At 55.0% G+C, this 2,080-nt stretch overlaps 1 protein-coding gene across 1 annotated transcript in view; it reads right to left on the bottom strand.

Annotated features, from left to right (window-relative positions):
- The window catches only part of PARP12 (poly(ADP-ribose) polymerase family member 12), a 36,866-nt gene that overhangs the window by 23,470 nt on the left and 11,316 nt on the right, over positions 1-2,080 (bottom strand). The window contains exon 3 of the mRNA XM_023736878.1: positions 1,666-1,789. Within this exon, the coding sequence (XP_023592646.1) occupies positions 1,666-1,789 (124 nt within the window). The remainder of the gene's footprint in view (positions 1-1,665; positions 1,790-2,080) is intronic.

Here is a 2,080-nt window from a genome sequence, read left to right as displayed (position 1 = left end):
GTGAGCAAACCCAGCAGCAACCAGCTCAGAACTCACCTGGTGTGCGCACCACCCCCTCCCTTCCCCGCAGCTCCTCCCCGAAAGGAGAGGGGGTGGGAGGGAGGGGAGAGGGGGGCCATAAAGCCGCCCGCAGGAAGAACGCTAACTTCCGGTTTCCAGTTCAGAGTTTCCACCTCCAGACGGGCTGCCTGCTATGTGCGTGGGGAGGGTGTGTGTGTGAGGGAGAGACAGAGAGTGTGTGTGTGTGTGAGAGAGGGAGAGTGTGCGTGTGTGTGTGAGAGACAGAGAGTGTGCGTGTGTGTGAGAGAGGGAGAGTGTGCGTGTGTGTGTGAGAGACAGAGAGTGTGCGTGTGTGTGAGAGAGGGAGAGACAGAGTGTGTGTGTGAGAGAGACAGAGTGTGCGTGTGTGTGTGAGAGAGGGAGAGACAGAGTGCGCGTGTGTGTGAGAGAGGGAGAGACAGTGTGCGTGTGCGTGTGTGAGAGAGGGAGAGACAGAGTGTGCGTGTGTGTGTGTGAGAGGGGGAGAGACAGAGTGTGTGTGTGAGAGAGACAGAGAGTGTGCGAGTGTGTGTGAGAGAGCGAGAGACAGACTGTGCGTGTGTGTGTGTGAGAGAGGGAGAGACAGAGTGTGCGTGTGTGTGTGAGAGAGGGAGAGTGTGCGTGTGTGTGTGAGAGACAGAGAGTGTGCGTGTGTGTGTGAGAGACAGAGAGTGTACGTGTGTGTGTGAGAGACAGAGAGTGTACATGTGTGTGTGAGAGAGAGTGTACGTGTGTGAGAGAGAGGGAGAGACAGAGTGTGTGTGTGTGTGAGAGGGAGAGTGTGCGTGTGTGTGTGAGAGACAGAGAGTGTACGTGTGTGTGTGAGAGAGAGTGTACGTGTGTGAGAGAGGGAGAGACAGTGTGCGTGTGTGTGTGAGAGAGGGAGAGACAGAGTGTGCATGTGTGTGTGAGAGAGGGAGAGACAGAGTGTGCATGTGTGTGTGAGAGAGGGAGAGACAGAGTGTGTGTGTGAAAGACAGAGCGTGTGCGAGTGTGTGTGAGAGAGGGAGAGACAGAGAGTGTGCGTGTGTGGGGTGTGTGTGTGAGACAGTGTGTGTGTGTGGGGTGTGTGTGTGAGAGACAGTGTGCGTGTGTGTGTGAGAGATAGTGTGCATCTGTGTGTGAGAGAGACTGTGCATGTGTATGTGGGAGACAAAGATTGTGCGTGTGTTGAGACAGTGTGTGTGGGATGTGTGTGACAGAGGGTGTGTGTGTAAGAGTATGTGTATGTGTGTGAGACAGTGTGTGCATGTATGCATGAGATGTGTGTGAGAGTGCGTGTGACAGAAAGAGTTGGAGATAGAGACAGAAAGTGTGCGTGTGTGGTCTGTATATGAGTGTGTGGGTATGTGCACGCGTGTGTGGGGTGTGTGTCTGTGTGTGTGAATGTGGGCGTGCATGTGTGTAAGTGTGTGAGTATTTGGGACAATGTGTGGTGTGTATATGTGGTGTGTAGGTGTATACATGTGGTGAGTATACATTGTGTGTGTGTGTGTGTGGTGTGTGCGCATGTGCACACGCCCTGCCCCGGGGCCCACACCCTCACGCCCATCCACACTAACCACCGCAGGTCTACCCTCCGGCTCAGCCCATGCTCCAAGCAGAAACAGGCGCCACGCTCCGTACCCGTCTTTTCCGGGGTTGCTGTACGCCTCTTCAATAAGCTCCATTTCGTCCAAATCCTTCCACGTTCCTTCACACAAGAACTGCCAGCGATAAGGCAGATGGAAATGGACTCGCTGGCACCTGCCTGTAGGAACAACACAATGCAGTGAGATGGCTGGACGATACCGCCAGCCAGCCCGAGGGCCTCCGGGGTGCCGCCCGCCGGCCCGGCAGTGGTGGGGAACTCATGGGGAGGTGGTCTTTCGCGCGGTCAGGACTGACCACTGATATGCTGAAGCACTGCGTACTTTTCCTTTGATTTCTCCCCTGTAACAGTGAGGATGTTACGCTGATGTTTGACACGTGCCTGCTGGTAGGTCATCTACAAATCTCCTTTCGTGACATAAAGGAGCTGACCACGAGAAGGTCAGCGGCT

This window comes from Trichechus manatus, unplaced genomic scaffold (genome assembly GCF_000243295.1).
Source record: "Trichechus manatus latirostris isolate Lorelei unplaced genomic scaffold, TriManLat1.0 scaffold00093, whole genome shotgun sequence".
NCBI classification, from domain to species: Eukaryota; Metazoa; Chordata; class Mammalia; order Sirenia; family Trichechidae; genus Trichechus; species Trichechus manatus.
Note: the sequence above shows the minus strand (reverse complement) of the source record. Positions and strands in the feature narration are given on the sequence as shown.